A 15,270-nucleotide genomic window follows, 5' to 3' on the forward strand; every position below is an offset into this window, starting at 1 on the left:
GATAACCTTAAGAGTGGACTAACACGGCTACCACACTCCTCTACTTAAAACAGGATGGAAAGACTGATGGACAGAGTTCTACATATTATTTTTTTACTAGTGCTTCACTTTGACCCCCTCAAGGTTTTCATCATGTTACTAACAGCTTCTAAAAAAATACCTATGCTGATGAGATGTGAAATGTCAAGGACTCTGATATTTTCTGATAACTACAAAAAAAGCCTGTGTTCAGAAGAAACATCTTGAGGATTTTTTGTGCTATTTTTTGGTTTAGGATATTAATAAAATCTTTGAGTAAAGTGGTGAAATGAGTAAAGTAGTGAAATTCCCTACTAATTAAAACTTACAAATTTTGTGTAACAGGACAGTTTATCTTCAAGCACTATATTCCAACCTTTTAAAAAAATATATAAGTTCATTTTAGAATTACAGTCATTATTTGAAACATTATTTTTTTTTATTGAACTGGGGGTTTTTTTTGTATTCCACAGTCTCTCTTGCAAAGTGTGCAATTCGCACAACTCAGTGTTGTCATGTTACTGAACTTACAGATCATTTCATTTAAAAAATGTGGTTGTTATGTTAGACCTCTTAAATACTTTACATGTTAAAACAAACAAGGTAATATCTTTGTGTATAAAACTTGAATCAATGCATACATGACTAGTTTTAGTATAGCTTGCCACACATGTCGTCACATGTTTTAAGAAAGGTATCACCTGCATCTACGGGTCATAACTATCACGCTATACTCCGTCAAAACATGACTGAATATGGGAGGCAGACCATAGAATATTCTACAGAAGTGTGCCAGTTTTGCACCCATTTTCCCCGTTATTGTCCAGGAAACAAATTCCATAGAGTTTCATGCTTCTGTACTTTGCAAGTGCTGTTTTGGACATCTTGCATTTGGACGGTTTTTGTTCGAACATGGACCAAATACAAGGACGTCCAAATCACAGGACGTCCTTGTTATTTTCAAAATGAAAGATAGACGTCCATCTTTTTTCGAATATACACTTTTCCCCACCCCAGGATTTGGACGTTTTACAAAGACGTCCAAATCCAAACATAGAAGTTTCTTTCGAAAATGCCCCTCTAAGTCAGTTAAGTGATATATATATATATATATTTTTTTTTTTTGCTTCTAAGTGATTTCATTGTAGACACTATTTGTGAGGGAGGTTTTTTTAGCTGATGAAGCTGTTTGGCTCCATAGGCTTTTAAGCCAGGAGCTTAAGGCTTTTTCCTCCCCACATTTGTCTATTTATTCATTAATATGAGTTGTGATACTTTCTTATATATTTTTGAGAGCCTTTATATGAACAGTGTATTGTGACAATATCTGGTTCTCTACCCAGTTTACTGTATTTAGTAGACACTTCTGTAGAATGGCATGGAATACTATTGTGCTGCGCAACTCAGCAAGACTTCAAAGAAAAAGCACAACAGATACTATGGGATGTTGCAGTGTTTTAAAGTGAATTTTTGAAGTAAAATGTGAAATTAGTAAAAAAGGCACTGGAGCAAAATTGATAAAATTCACTTGTTTCATTATTCTCCTGAACAAATTTGCAAATTCTTAATCCTAGGGACCCCGAGAAAGAGAACTGCTAAGTTAAATTTTAAAATAAATTCTACTAATCAAAGGCATTCATATGACATGATTCACAAAGCTTTTCCTCTATAGGCATAGGAGTAAAGCCATAGTGAATCAGGCCCATAGAGTTTTCACAGAATGTATTTTGTACAGCTGCGAGAGGAACTGGAATTCTGGAGGAGCAAAGTTCTTTGGGCTTCAAATTTGAAACAGGTCTATATGTGTATCTGAATACCGTAATCAATTTATACTAGTATCCTTAAAACTATCAAAAACCTGTAACAACATGCAAATATCTGTGGCAATGTAAGGAATTTCAGCATTTAACCACTGCAGTCAATGGCAAATATTTGCAGCATGACTGGTAGTTGTAATATGCTGTCACTGTTCACTGTTATATATCCCTCAAATCAGTTCAATGGACTGCTCTTCTGGAACTCTGGCCACTGCTGTGTTGTAAAGACCAGTGCATGCATACGTTTTCCTCTGAGTGCCACTGCTGATCATGAAGTTTGGCTGCCATGGGTCCTGGCTGTGAAGGGGGGTAGTGTCTATAGTGGATAATATGACAGATGCTTCGTCACTTACTTTAGGGCTGCCGGTCTTGCTCTTGCTGAGTTTGCCTTTGCTGCGACGAGACTGTTCATGGTCAAACTCCAAATCCTCCAATCGCTGAGTGAGTGCGAGTTTTTGTTGGATAGCCATCCGCAGAAGGGAATTCAGAGTTTTCTTTTCATCCTCTGCTGCTGCTAACTGCCTTTGCATCTCATCCAGTTGTGTAACATACTCATCACACCTGCATTAAAAAAAACCCAAAAAAACCAAGACAAATTCTAATTAAGTGAAATATTCTAGTTCTTTGTGTAGAGATCAAAGAGCTGTATACCTATTCAGCTTAATAAAGGTGAAATTAGTCACGCAGTGGCAAATTGAAATTCTAAACTCTGTACGAAATGAAATCATCATCATTTAATCAGATCAAGATTCTTACATAAAACTTATTCTCTGAGGGAAGTTATAAATCAGCCAATTATAAAAAAGAATGTATCTATTAACAGTGTTGGAATTACTTCACATGAGCTAATTATGGAGCTCATCTGGCGGAGCTTGAAAACAGAACATAGACTATACCAGTAGTTCCCAAAACTGTCCTGTACATTCATTGTGGATATCCTGAGAAACCAACTGGCTGAAGGTCCTCAGAACAGGTTTGGGAATTAATAGCCTAAACCAAACAGAACAGAATCAAGTTTCAAGTTTATTCACAGCTTGATATACCGCCCAAGGGCAAGCCATCTGAGTAGTTCATAAAATATTAATAAACTCCAACATAAAGACAGGAATGTGAACTACAAATATCAATAAGAAAGAGCCAAAGAGATAGAGCAGTCATAAAAACAAGACACAGCAGGGTGACCCATGGCCCTCAGTCTTACGGCAGCAAAGAAGGGAGTGTCACAACTGTCAGGAATGGTGAGCTCTTGGACCAAAGCCGGAGCTTTGGCGACAAATCACCGGGGCTGGCACAGGCAGGAATCAGAACAGACTGGACTAGGATAAACTAACAGACTCAACCAGGCAGGACAGAGGTAACTAAACACCAGGGCTGTGGAGTCGGAGTCGGAGTCGGCAGCAATTTTGGGTACATTGAGTCAGAGTTGGAGTCGGCAAAAATGTACCGACTCCGACTCCTCATACATTTGAATAAAGTACTTCTCTGCTATGAATAAAGCTTAGTACCTAGTTGTTTCACTAGTGTGAAGTCCAGCAGAACTATTTTGCTGGAGAGCTTCCCTCTGCTCAGTCTCCCTTTGCATTTACTGACCTGCTGTACAGCACCTCCTCTCTGACCCCACAGTGAACTTAAGCTCCAAGAGAAGATCATTCAGCACACACAGATAAGGCAGCAGAGAGACTCCACCCAACTTCCTCTCTCTCTCTGCAAGAAGAGCTTTATATTTTAGTGGAAGTGGCACACCATTCACAATGGCAAAAAGAATGTCAGGAAACATGACAAAGTCTGCTGTTTATGAACACTTTACAATATCAACAGATGGGAAACATTATGTATGTCAATGTATTATAGAAGATGATGATGGTGAAAAAGCATGTGATGCAAAAATTAGCAGTTTCAGTGGTTATGAAAAAAATGCACCTACAAGAGCATCAAATTTAAAAAGACACTTGCAGCATTTCCATCCTAAAGTGTTAGAAGCTGTGAATGAGAAAGATAGCAATGAAAACATTCCATCTACTTCAGGGTCAATAAAAGATCAGAAATCTACTGGAGGCCAGACACAACTATCAAGATTTTTTTACAGCTGACAAAGTTACTATAACAATGACACCAGAAAAATTCAAAAACCACATCATTGAAATGGCAGTAAAGAATAGTATACCACTATCTTTTTTTTCACAACCAGCCTTTTTAGGCTTAAATGGAGAAATGGCTAAAAAGCTTGGAGTTTCTCTGGAACGAGAAAGTATAAGGAATCTTATACTTGAAGAGGCCAAATGTAAGAAGGAAGAACTAAGAAAAAGTCTGAAGGGACGTTTTGTCTTTATTAAAATGGATGCATGCACACGTCATAGAGACAATTATTTTGCAATTAATGTTAGATTTGCTGATGAAAACAAAAAAACAATAACCCGGACATTAGGAGTAAAGGACACTCAGGCACATCATACCAGTGAGTATCTGCAGAAGTTAGTGGAAGGTGTTTTAGAAGATTTTTTTTTTAATCTTTTTTTATTAATTTTCAATTCTACAAAACATTGCTATGAGTTATAGCTTATCAACATTCACAACATATTGCTGAAAATCTCTGTATACTCTAACTATAACTCCCTCTCATCCCTCCCCCCTCCCCCCGTATCATGGTGGTGCTAGTTTCTGTTCATGTAATTGTTCATACAGTTGCCACAATTTGTTAAAGGCTCCCATTCGCCCTCTTCTCATAGCTGTCAGTTTTGCCATCTGGTAAAGGAAGTCCGCTCGTTGCAAGACCCTCCATATCTCAGGCGGCTGCGGGTTTTTCCAGTCTCTGGCTATAGCTAGTTTGGCTGCCACCAGATATTGCGTGGCTAGCTTGTGTTGAGGCCCTGTCGTTGAAGTCGGTTTGAGATGTAGCAGGCAATGTTCCGGCAGGCATGGGTAGGGACACTGAAGAACTGTCGTTATCAATGTGATCACATTCTTCCAATAGTCCGTTATCTTGGACGTGCCTCTGGCCCCACACTTTCGCCAACAGTCTCCTGATGCCTCTGGATATATATGCTGTAATCTATCTGGCGTATAATACCACCAATAATAAATTTTAAATCCATTTTCAATTGCATTTTGAGCCATAGAGGGTTTAAACAAATAGCGGTAACCCCTCCTCCAGCTTTCCCCTGAGAATGTACCCTTTAACGTTCCCTCCCATCTAGTAGTATAAATTCCCTGAGGGTCTGTGCGCTGGAGTAGTGCTAGGTATATGCGTGATACACTTCCCCTACCCCTTCCTTTTCCCAATGCTAATTCCAAAGATGTTTCCCCAGCTCCAACTCTTCTCGGGCCTTGGTCTGAATATAATTACGTAGACAGCAATAAAATACCTGATCTCTAGCCTGCAACTCGTATTCCTCCTGTATCATCTTGTCCGCATCCCACAATTGACCCAGCTTATGTTGCCCCGCCCGTGCCCAATGCTTGAAGGTTATCTCAGTGGCTCCTAATGGGAAACCTGGTGCCCTACCTATCCCTGTCTGGTGAAAATATGTGCGTTCCAGGAACCATTGTTTCTTAATTTGGTACCAGGTGGATAAAATGTGCCTAATTCCCATGGGCATCCCTTGCCCATACTTCTCAGTTCCTTATTTGGGATCCACAGGATGTCCCCCACCTCTCTCATCCCAAGCCAGGCCCTTTCCCAATGTAGCCATTTTTTGTTGACTGCTGGGTGCCAATCTGCAAGGATTCTCAATTGGGCCGCTTGATAGTATCAAAAGAAGTTGGGCACTCCCATCCCACCCCTCTCTTGTGGCTGAAACATTATGGCTCGCCTCACCCGTGGTGGCCTTTTCCTCCAGATAAAAGCAAACATCTTTCTATTGAGGCGTGCAAAGAACCTCCGAGGGATTGGAATAGGGAGCGCCATAAACAGGTATAATAGTTTAGGCAGCATCATCATTTTAACAGCACTAATGCGCCCCATCCACGAGATGTTTAGACCTTCCCACCTATCAAGTTCAGCTATTTTCATCGGGAAATTTGCCTCATATAGATCTTCCACTTTGGGAGTGAACTGTATCCCCAAATATTTAATAGATTTTGTGGCCCATACAAACGGGAATGCTGCTTTCATCTGCACTATTTCCTGATCAGGTACTGTAATATTAAGTAGTTCTGTCTTATTAATGTTCACCTTAAATCCCGACCTTTCCCCATATTGCGTCATTAATTCTATAGCCCGCCGCACCGATGGCTCAGGGTTCGTCAGTGTCATCAGCACATCGTCTGCAAATAGCATTAGCTTGTTTTCCCTCTTTCCTCTTACCACTCCTTTTACTCCTGTATCCGCTCTAATAATACAGGCCAGTGGTTCAATTGTTAGGGCAAACAATAGTGGTGAGACTGCACAGCCCTGTCTGGTGCCTCTTTGAAGTTTAATAGGTTCTGAATAGTACCGCTAGTGGAGCCTGGTATAGTAAGTGCAGCCACTTCAGGTAACAGCCCTCTATCCCAACCTTTTGTATCATTGCAAATAAGAATGGCCACTCAATACTGTCGAATGCTTTTTCTGCATCGACTGAAAGCACTACAGCTGGCTCCCGCTCGTCTCTCACCTGTTGAAGTACATGCAACAAGCATCTGGTATTGTCAAAGGCCTGACGCCCTGTTATAAAACCCACCTGATCTTGATGAATTAGCTTGGGCAGTACTATTTGCAGCCTATTCGCTAGAATTTTTGTGAAAATTTTATAATCTACATTTAGGAGAGATATCGGCCTGTAGGACCCACACTGCTGTGGGTCTTTCCCTGGCTTGAGCAATAGGGTCACCGCTGCCAGTCTCCATGAGTATGGCAATTCTTGCACTTGATCAAAGGTTTGAAAGAGCCACATTAAGAGTGGTGCCAAAATATTGGCATACAATTTGTATATCTTTGCGGGGAACCCATCGGGCCCAGGAGCCTTAGCCTGCGGAAGTTCTTTAATCGCCTCCTTAATCTCCTCTAACCCTATAGGCGTCGAGAGTTTGTCCCTTTCCCCTGGTGACAGCTGGGGTAGCTCTATCCCCCCCAGGAATTCTTCTATATTATTGGGGGTTACCTCCACTTCAGATTTATACAGGCTAGTATAGAATTCATGAAAAGTAGCTTGAATGTCACCTGTCATTGTAACATAGTAACATAGTAGATGACGGCAGAAAAAGACCTGCACGGTCCATCTAGTCTGCCCACGATAAACTCATATGTGTATACCTTACCTTGATTTGTACCTGTCTTTTTCAGGGCACAGACCGTATAAGTCTGTCCAGCAGTATTTCCCACCTCCCAACCACCAGTCCCGCCTCCCATCACCGGCTCTGGCACAGACCCCGTATAAGTCTGCCCTCCCCTATCCTAGCCTCTCAACCACCAACCCCTCTTCCCCCCGCCACCCAATTTCAGCTAAGCTTCTGTGGATCCATTCCTTCTGCACAGGATTCCTTTATGCCTATCCCACGCATGTTTGAATTCCGTTACCGTTTTCATCTCCACCACCTCCCGCGGGAGGGCATTCCAAGCGTTCACCACCCTCTCTGTGAAGAAATACTTCCTGACATCTTTCCTGAGTCTGCCCCCCTTCAATCTCATTTCATGTCCTCTCGTTCTACCGCCTTCCCATGTCCGGAAAAGATTCGTTTGCGGATTAATACCTTTCAAATATTTGAACGTCTGTATCATATCACCCCTGTTCCTCCTTTCCTCCAGAGTATACATGTTCAGGTCAGCAAGTCTCTCTTCATATGTCTTGGAACGCAACTCCCATACCATCCTCGTAGCTTTTCTTTGCACCGCTTCCATTTTTTTAACATCCTTCGCAAGGTACGGCCTCCAAAACTGAACACAATACTCCAGGTGGGGCCTCACCAACATCTTATACAGGGGCATTAAAACCTCCTTTCTTCTGCTGGTCACTCCTCTCTTTAAACAGTCTGGCCTTGTTGGGTTATAAGACTATGTATTTGATTACGAGTCACCTGCTTTTTCAGCTTATTCGCTAACAGTCTATTCGCTTTGTCACCCATCTCATAATATTCTTGTTGTACTTGCTGTAATTGATTGAGCTGCAGTCTACTTTTATGGAGCTCTATCATCGCCTTCTTATCCCCGGGGTCAGCTTTATGTTTCCTCTCTGCCTGCTCAATCTGTTCCCTCAGTTCTCGTTCCTTAGTTTCTTTTGTTTTCTTCAGATGGGACTTAAGGGCAATGAGCTGCCCTCGCAACACTACCTTCAATCCCTCCCATAGGCTCGCTGGGTGGATTTCTCCCACATCATTAAACTCCAGATAATCTTTTATATATTGTTCAATCCTTCCCACATTCCCTGGGTCGTTTAGGAGTGCCTCATCTAGATGCCAGAATCTTTGTCCCCCAACTTCTCTCCCAATCCGTAGCCTTAAGAGGACCGGGGCATGGTCGGACCATGTGCGTACTCCTATATATGTCTGCTGCATTGCTTTGGCCACTACCCCATCCCCTAACCAAAAATCTATCCTAGAGTAGGAGTTGTGTGTTGCTGAGTAGAAGGTGAAACCTTTGTCCTGCCTGTGTGTTGCTCTCCATAAATCAGTTAAGCCCCATCTTTTCATAAAGCTGTTCAAGACCTCTCTGTCTTTCCTAGCATATGCCGCTTGCCCCGAGGAGTTATCTAACTGGGGATCTATTGTCAGATTAAAATCTCCTCCCATCAATAGCTGACCTTGGACATGGTGTTGTAGCTTTTGCTCAATTACCTCCAGAAATTCACCTTGCTCTTCATTAGGTGCATATAGTGTTACAAATGTATACTGCATGTTGTATAGTGAGGCTACTACCAAAAGGAACCTGCCCGCCTTATCCGACACTGTTTTGATAATTTCCCAAGGAAGCGTATCCAGAAAGGCTATAAGCACACCCCCCTTTTTGTGATTTTGACTACTTGTTGAATGTAGTACTATTGGATACCTCCTATGGGCGATCAATTTCTCATGATAATGCTTTAAATGTGTTTCTTGCAGCATAATTACATCGCCCTTCATTCTTAACATTTCTGTAAACATTCGTTTGCGCTTTATTGGGGAATTAAGGCCCTTAACATTCCAAGTTACACAATTAAACATTCTCTATACATGTCTCCCCTGTGCTCTAGCCTAGTCAGCAACCACCAGATACTGAGATATTGACCCCATCCCATCCCTCCTTCCCCTCCCCCCATTGCAAAAAAAGACATGTCCCAAAACCCTCTTGAGGCATGTCTGTTGCTGAGAGGAGTGACATCTCCCTTCGCCCCTCAGCTTATTCCATAATTCCACCCCAGTGGTTTGGTTCGCTCACCATTTATCTGCTATGCTGCTCGACTTTATTCCTTCTTTCATGGCGCCTTGTTGTTCTTTTCATTTTCTGATTTGTGAGCCTAGTTGCTTCCCAGATATCTGTCTCCTTAGACAACCCCGGCCTTGCGATACTCTTTGCCATTTGGGCCTGGTGGCCCGCACTGCTTCTCCTTGTGTATTATGTCGAGGGTCATCCGTTGTCTCCCTTTGTTTCAGATATTCTTGCGCATCCTCCAGCGATGCCACTCTCCTCTGTTTTCCTTCACAAACGAAGGTTAGCGCAAAGGGATACTGCCACTTATATGGCACTCCTTCCTCTCTAAGTTGCGCTGTTAGCGGATGTAGCTCACCCCGACGCTTCAGGGTTATGGCTGAAATGTCTTGATATAGCTTAATCGGGTAACTTTCCCAGAGCACAGGGCTCGCCAGTCTCGCCTTCATCACTGCTTCTTTTACTTTGAAGTCTGTGAAGCATGCCACTATGTCTTTTGGCTGGTTTGATTTCCTGGTGCCCAATGCGCGATGTGCACGCTCTAAATGGATGGTGGCTTTATCATATGGTTGGCCCTCTGTAGATAGGACTTGCGCTGCTATGGACTGCACTATTTCTTCACAATTGTTAAATTCCGGAGACTCAGGTACCCCACAAATTCGAATATTGGAGCGTCTGCTCCTATTCTCCAAGTCCTCAATTTTATCCATGAGGTACTGGGCTTCTGTTTTACGTTCAGTAAGCTGCTGTTCAACTGCCTTATTCACTTCTGCTTGTTCTTCCTGGCCATTTTCAACCTCCATCACTCGATTGCCCAGTTCTGATATTTCTCCTCTTAACTCAGTACTCAATTGGGCAAAGTCCCTGCGCATTTCCTTTAGTTCCGTTTTTATTTCTTGGAACCAACTGCATAATTTCTCCCATACTTCTGGCTCTGCCTCCGCTCTTTCAATCGGCAGCTCGCCTCGTGTTGGCTCTGAGACTGTCTGCGCTGTTCTCGACGCATGGACGCCATCTTCTTCCGCCCCTTGCCCACTGGTTTTTGCTTTCTGCTGATAGGAAAAAGCAGCTAAATCCAGTGTTTTAGATTTTGATTGCGACATCATTCAGCTCGGCTTGCTTTCACCTGCCGAACGCAGCGTCTTCCGCTTTTCCCCCGGGGGCAGAAATGCTATATAATCACTATTTTAACGCTGATGGACGGGAGCTCCGTTTTCACTGCTCCATTTGCTAGCGTGACGTCACTTCCTCTCGTTTTAGAAGATTTTGAAATTAAAAAGGAACACATTCTATGTATTGTAACTGATAATGCTTCAAATATGTTAAGCACAATTGAAAAAATGAAGGAAGTTGATGAAGAGAGCAGCATACAAATATCAGAAGATGACAGTTCTGCAATTCAAGAAAGCTGTGAAAGTTTGGATGATATTGCTGAAGAAGGATCTAAGCTTATTACCATTCAACATATGCGTTGTGCTGTTCATACTCTGCAACTAGCAATAAGAGATGGATTGAAGGATCGTCATGTGGCTACACTAAATTAGCAAGTTGAGGCAAGTAGCTGTTGTAGCCAGGACCCCTAAAACAGATGCTATTCTGAAGAGACGTGCTGGAAAAGGAGCCATTTTGGATCAAGCAACGTGCTGGGGAAGCACTTACTTGATGATAAAGCGTTTGCTTGAACTAAAAGACTTTCTTGAAGAACTGGACAATGTAAATGTTTCATTAAAAGAAAACCAGTGGGCTCAAGTTACAGAATTAGAAAGGCTACTTTCTTACCCTTTTGCTGTTACCAAGAAGCTGCAATATGAAGATTTAACACCAGGTAAATTCTTCTTGGAATGGAAGGGCTTGATATATAACCTTAACAAAAGTGGGGGGTTAATTGGTGATGGCATTGTATCTTCAATGAGGAAAAGAGAGGAGCTCTTGCTGGATAATCAAATTCTCTTAGCCGAATGAGCCGAATTTTGTTGAGCAGTGACCAAATTGCTACAGGAAAACAGGCACTCTATGACATAGCAGTTCGAATGAAAGGGTTGCTACCTGAAACTCAAACCACTGGATGAAGCTAAAGCTATAAATACTGGTGGTAATGGTAACTCAGGTTCATCCTCTTCAAATGAAGAAGAGAATTTTCAAGCCTATTTGGACAAAATGGAAGCTTCAAAAGCAAAGCGATGTTGGTTAAGCATGGAAAAGCAACCTGTAAATGTCCATATAAAGAAATTCATGCAAGAGTTTTTTAAAGGATTAAAAGAAGTGGAAAAGTTTGACCGCTCATCAAAACTGATTATAGAAGAAGCCATCATTGTTTATCCAGAGATTATCAGTGATGCAGCTAGAACCGTAACAGCAATGCCACCCACCCAAGTCAGTGTTGAAAGACTGTTTTCAGCACTGAAAATAATCAAATCAGATTTAAGGGCTTCTATGAAGGAGGATCTGGCAGAAGCAATTCTGTTTCTAAGAACAATATATTAGTTAATTTTGGATTATGTTTAACAGCTATTCTACAGCTATATATGCCAAGTTAAAATAATATATAAGTTGTTTTAGGTTTTTCAAATGTTTTTGGTTTATGTAGGTTAACTTTGATTTTGTTCTAATTTCCAAAGGATGTTGTTCTAGAATTTCCAAAGGATATGGTTGTTCCAGATTTTTATACTTGCTAATGCTATAATGACTTTATACTTGATAAAAAAAACAATAAACATAACCTTGTTTTTTTATGTGTGTTTTTTTGTTTAAACTTTAGGATTAATGAATATTTATAGTTTCTTTAATAAATAAAATAAAAAGTCACAATGACATAGATTTTAAACATTAACATGCAGCCTTGCATGCTACACTCTTTTAGTCAACATGCAAAAAAAATACATATTAAAAACTGAGGAGTCGGAGTCAGAGTCGGAGGTACCATAAACTGAGGAGTCGGAGTCGAAGGATTTTTGTACCGACTCCACAGCCCTGCTAAACACAATGGACAACGCAAGAACCGGATCCAGACGAGGCAAGGAAAAGAAGGCAAGGGCCAGAACTGGAACCCAGACAGGACAAAGCAAGACTCGGAACTGGATTAAAACTGGAACTGGGACCCAGAAATGCACGACAAGGCAAAACAGGGAAGTAGATTAAAACTGGGTCCAGAAAAGGGCAAGACAAGGACACGGCAAGGACTGGATCCGGACAGGACTAGACTGAAAGAGACAAGACAAAGCACAACTAGACAGGCAAGACAGGGTAGGAGCTAGGCAACAAGAATAACAGAAGCAAGACAATAAACAAGGCAGGAACAGGATTCTCGAACTAGCTTGGCTGGAACAGGATTCAGGATTCTCAAACAGGCTTGGCTGGAACATGATTCAAGATTCTCAAACAGGCTTTGCTGGAACAGGACTTAGGATTCTCAAACAGGCTTGGCTGGAACCAGATTCTGGAACAGGCTTGGCTTGATTGGAACTGGATTCTGGAACGGGCTTGGCTGGAACCGGATTTTGGAACGGGCTTGGCTTGACTGGAACTGGATTCTGGAACGGGCTTGGCTAGAACAGGATACTGAAAGGGACTTGGCTTGGCTGGAACAGGATACTGAAAGGGACTTGGCTTCACTGGAACAGGAGTCTGAAAGGGACTTTGCTTGACAGAGAGCATGGACAGAAACTAGCTCAAACACATAGCAGGGGCAGAACCTGGCTCAAACACACAACAGGAACAGAACTTAGCAGAAACAGAGCTCAAGAGCCAGGAAGAAAACATGGCAGGCAAAGGATTAAGCAGACTAAGGGAAGGGGAAATGGAACTTGATATACCGCCTTTCTGAGGTTTTTGCAACTACATTCAAAGCGGGTTACATATATTCAGGTACTTATTTTGTACCAGGGCAATGCCCAGAGTCACAAGGAGCTGCAGTGGGAATCAAACTCAGTTGCCCAGGATCAAAGGAAGACAAAGAAACAAAGAAGCAATGTGCTTACCAGCACCCACAGCTGGATAGCAGTGAAGTAATCTGGTATGATGCTGGCTTCTACAGACTCGGAATAAACAGACAAGAACCACACACACAGGAAACAGAACAAGGAATACAGAAACAGAGCTTGGCTAAGCACAGAGGTTGGCATAAACACAAAGCTTAACTATAGCAAGAGTCAAAACCAGGGCTAGACTAAAAGCAGGAGCCAAGAGTAGAATCAAACAGATACAGACACCAAGGGTAGGGTATGGCTCTACATCCAGACTTTCAGAAAACAAGATTCAAAAGCAAACTCACAAAAACAAAGGAAAGCATTTAAACACAAGACTCAGAGAAACACAGCACAGACCTTTAGGAGTAAAACACTCAGGAACAAAGCCAAGCATGGATATGATCTAAACAGGTAACACAAGATTAAGAGACCTCTTGCAAAGGCAACCTAGGAAAACTCCCTGGGTCCTTATTGTAACTGTGACCTCACCTCTTGGGACGATGGTTTACCCTACCATACCCTATAAGATACCTCAGGTAAACCCTCGTTAAGCGGACAGAGGTGAAGTAAAGACATTAAACTAGCCTCGCCAATCTATTTCAAAAATAGTTGGGGAAATATAATCTATATAAAGAAAATAAGCAATTCAAGAAAACAAAGGACTGAAATAAGTATAAAATCAAATAATTTTGTTAGATTTATTTTCAGAGTAAGGTACTTTTCAAAACACACCCAAATTAATTAACACATTTTTGGTTCACAGGTTTTCAACTTCCAAGGATTGATGCCTTCAACAGTTTAAATCAGATAACTATAAGCATCTACAGAGCAATTAAACTTTAGTTTAAACAACCCTGCAGATGTGTGCACATTGCTGTCTCAAAGAATATTTAGTCTTAGAGAATTTGATGCTTTGTGGTTTCTTTCTCTTTTCTCTCCAACAGGTATTACAGCACTGAAAAGGTAAGTATGTCTCTGATGTTTTGTTTTTTTTTTAATTTACCCAGCTTGATTCTTTCAGTCTTTTCCCCTTTTTGTTCTTGCCTTTACTTTGCTGGTTTTCAAGCTTACTTGTTTAACTCTTCATCTTTCTTGTATCGTTGGGTACCGTTCTACCGTTAAGCATGTAGAAGAACCCAGGAGTCAGGAAACCAAACCTCCGGAACCAGGAACCCTACTAAACTGAGCTAAAAAAAACTCAATAAACCTAAAATCTATCTAATATTGTCACCAGATTTCATAACATTGTAGACTTCAATACATCCCTAGTCTAACTTACCCCATAAAAAAATGGATAATTCTGGAATCCTGCTCTAAACCCTCCCCAATCACTTAATTGTAAATTGGAGTTCAATATTAGAAGAATTATTCTAAAATTTCATTACAGGGCTGTAATCCCAATTATTTTAACTTACACTGTTATTAACACCCAGTGTATATTTATCTGGTTTATCATTTATTTAGAATTTCTGCCCACTTCACCTCTTACATTTCCTTCCAAAACCTGTCAGGTTTAATAGGAATCCTTATGTCTTAGTCAGAAGATTTATTATAAACACTAAGTGTGACAGGCTATTACAACATTAAAATTGTTGTTTGATTTATCAATCTGAAATGATTTCAGAAATACCTTCTCCTCCAGTAGCTATCATACACACATTTGCAAGCCACTAACTTCGCGGAAGGCTTTAATCACACTTAAACCAGACACAGACAGCCCCTCAATAATTCTCAAACTCCAATTTTAAAACATATGTATTTTTCTACACAACTGCTCCCATACCAACAGCATAGGTCTGCTCAGCTAGGAACTTACCTGCCAACTGCCCCGTTTAGAACCTAATGACATCTCTGCCCAGAGCTCGAGCTCTAAGCACGAGCCCCAGTCACTCTAAACCCCCAGTACACAAATACAGCATTTTTAAATTATATTAAACATGGGACTTCCGGTGGAGCTGCGAGCCAAGATGGCCGCTGTAATGTGAGCTCCTGCAGGCAACGACCAGGGATCCTATCGATTAAGACAGCCCCAACCCCCAGAACAAGACGGAGTGGACGGGTTATTGTGGAGGAGAGTCCCAGGCGCATAATTGAGAACCGCGAAGCCGCTTGGTAAAGACGGCGCGGTGAAAAACGGCGATCGAGCGTCCGA

General features: G+C 41.6%; 1 protein-coding gene across 1 annotated transcript in view; it reads right to left on the reverse strand.

Moving 5' to 3' along the window:
- The window catches only part of BICD1 (BICD cargo adaptor 1), a 1,008,636-nt gene that overhangs the window by 371,453 nt on the left and 621,913 nt on the right, over nt 1-15,270 (reverse strand). The window contains exon 7 of the mRNA XM_030213885.1: nt 2,189-2,396. Within this exon, the coding sequence (XP_030069745.1) occupies nt 2,189-2,396 (208 nt within the window). The remainder of the gene's footprint in view (nt 1-2,188; nt 2,397-15,270) is intronic.

Source organism: Microcaecilia unicolor, chromosome 9 (genome assembly GCF_901765095.1).
Source record: "Microcaecilia unicolor chromosome 9, aMicUni1.1, whole genome shotgun sequence".
Taxonomy (NCBI): Eukaryota; Metazoa; Chordata; class Amphibia; order Gymnophiona; family Siphonopidae; genus Microcaecilia; species Microcaecilia unicolor.